This window comes from Buceros rhinoceros, unplaced genomic scaffold (genome assembly GCF_000710305.1).
Source record: "Buceros rhinoceros silvestris isolate BGI_N320 unplaced genomic scaffold, ASM71030v1 scaffold20452, whole genome shotgun sequence".
Taxonomy (NCBI): Eukaryota; Metazoa; Chordata; class Aves; order Bucerotiformes; family Bucerotidae; genus Buceros; species Buceros rhinoceros.
Window position 1 is genome coordinate 26,320 of NW_010401202.1, and position 2,051 is coordinate 28,370.

The window sequence follows — 2,051 nt, forward strand, 5'->3', positions numbered from 1 at the left end:
GGGGTAAGGCCCAAGCCCAGTTCTGCTGCTATGCTCATCGAATTGCTCCGTCGTTGTCCTACCAGCAGGAAATTGCCTGAGAGGCTTCACCAAAGTCTGAATGCTACCGTTTTCTCGTGTCATTTGAAGAGAAAGAGGTATTTTAAAAACACTCAGCATAATTTCTGCTTCTTTAGTTTTAAAATTGAAGGAAGGGTTTGGATAATGGACAAGAAAACAGAGCTGACAAAAGGCAGCCGTCTAGTGAAGAGGTTTCATTTGCGAGTAAGTACAAAGCAGGAGAGATGGTACAAGTGTGTTATCTGGAGAGTAAGAAACCAACTCATCTCTTCTTATTGGGCAAAAGCCTTGGGTTTTTTAAGACATCTCTGCCTGCCAAGCTGAACACTGCACTGGGAATTAATTTTTCCGGGACACCAAGGCAGGAGTCTTCCTAAGAAATAGTGCAAAGGGAGCTCTTGCACTTTGGTGACTGATTCCGCCTGACTTTTATATAAGTCAAAATCCTTTGTAACAGGACTGATGCCCCAGAAAATAATTCTGGATGCTTCATGTCTCCATGTGAAAAAGCCCTAGTTAACTTTGACATAGTTTGGCTCCTCCTCAGCCCAAATTTCATCAAAGCACACTGGAGAAACACGAAATGGAAAAGTCATGGGTAAGGAAGGTGACACAGGAACATGGGTTTGAATTATGCTGATCACAGGAACTTACACAAAGGGGAACTCAAGAGCAGGAGGACAGATCAACATGGACAAAGACAGGCACTGTTCTTGTCCACCTTAATTATATTTTATAAGATGCCTCTATCTTTTCTAGAGATTCCGTGTAAAAGAAGATCTGTACTGGCTCCCAATAGATCTGCCGCCTTATAAGCAGAAGTCCAAACCCTGAGGATGTTGAACTCTCATGGGAACAGACTTTCTGCAATCAAGAGCAGTAACAAAGAGTGATCAATAGGTATGTAACAGGTGCTGATTCATCTCATCATGACTGGTCATTTGTGGGGGCCTGGCTGATCACAGCCATACCTGCTTAAGACTGTACTTAAACACAAGAAAGCCATAGGCTGATGCTAGCTTGAGGTCTTGCCACATAAATGACTATGTTGGTCTATGTGGTAGGCAAATAGGTAGCCACGGTTGGGTGACTCTAGTTTTTATGAGGGAACCAGGGAGGAGTAATGCCAAAGAGTGGGGTTTACTTCCAAATCTTGGTACGCAGCATATGTGGGCAGCACGACCGTCTGTTGGCAAGGCAGCAAGGGCTGCCCTGTGTGGCCTGACCCAGGAGGGGCAAGGATGGGGCTTGGGCAGCTCCTAGCACCACACACACTTCTCACCCCAGCTGACCATGGTCCCCTGCCCAGGCACAAGCTCAGTGGCTACTTACAGATCCATAGAGTTTGCCTTTGCTATTCATGGCCACGAAGAGTCCGCTTCTGACACCAAATATGCTCACCACCCCTCTTTCCACAGGCGAGATTTCCAGCAGACCTGCAGAGGAGACACAAGAATCAGGGAGACTGCCCTGAAGAAGTGTGTGGTGTCAGTGCTGCGCTCACCCAAAGGCTCCCATCCCTGGTGTGGTGTGGATCTCCATGCCCCAGCTCTGCTGCGGGTGGCCGCAGAACCCCAGCCTCACGCTCCACGTGCAGTCCCATGCCCCATGCTGGGACCTCTCTTCTTTTAGCTAAGTATCTATTTTTACTTTGCCCCCAGGCATCCTCCTGTGTAGATGAGGTTAAAATAAGCCAGTGTGCGCTTGGGGCGAATGAAACATTTGTCATCACACAGCTTATATCCCCCTCCTGGATCTTATTGTTTCAGTTGGGTATCAGAGTCTTAGGGCCACAGGGTTAAGTCCCCAGCAGATGCTTTTCCAGTTTGGGGGAGAGCTGGGCTCTCCCCGGTCCCTGCTCGGAGTGGGCGGCCCGCGGGACTGTGGACCCTCCAGATGTAGAGGTAACCCCGACACCTGATGCCTGCAGGCGGCAAGGGGACAGCCCGGCGGTGAGAGCACCGATGAGCTCCTGCCGGAGCGCCGACGAG

At 49.4% G+C, this 2,051-nt stretch overlaps 1 protein-coding gene across 1 annotated transcript in view; it reads right to left on the reverse strand.

Annotated features, from left to right (window-relative positions):
• LOC104489976 (fibroblast growth factor 4) overlaps positions 1-1,496 on the reverse strand; it is a gene marked incomplete at its 5' end in the record, with an annotated part of 2,051 nt that extends 555 nt beyond the window's left edge. Inside the window, one exon of the mRNA XM_010132198.1 lies at positions 1,393-1,496. Coding sequence (XP_010130500.1) covers positions 1,393-1,496 — 104 coding nt within the window. The remainder of the gene's footprint in view (positions 1-1,392) is intronic.
• Positions 1,497-2,051: the final 555 nt, after the last annotated feature.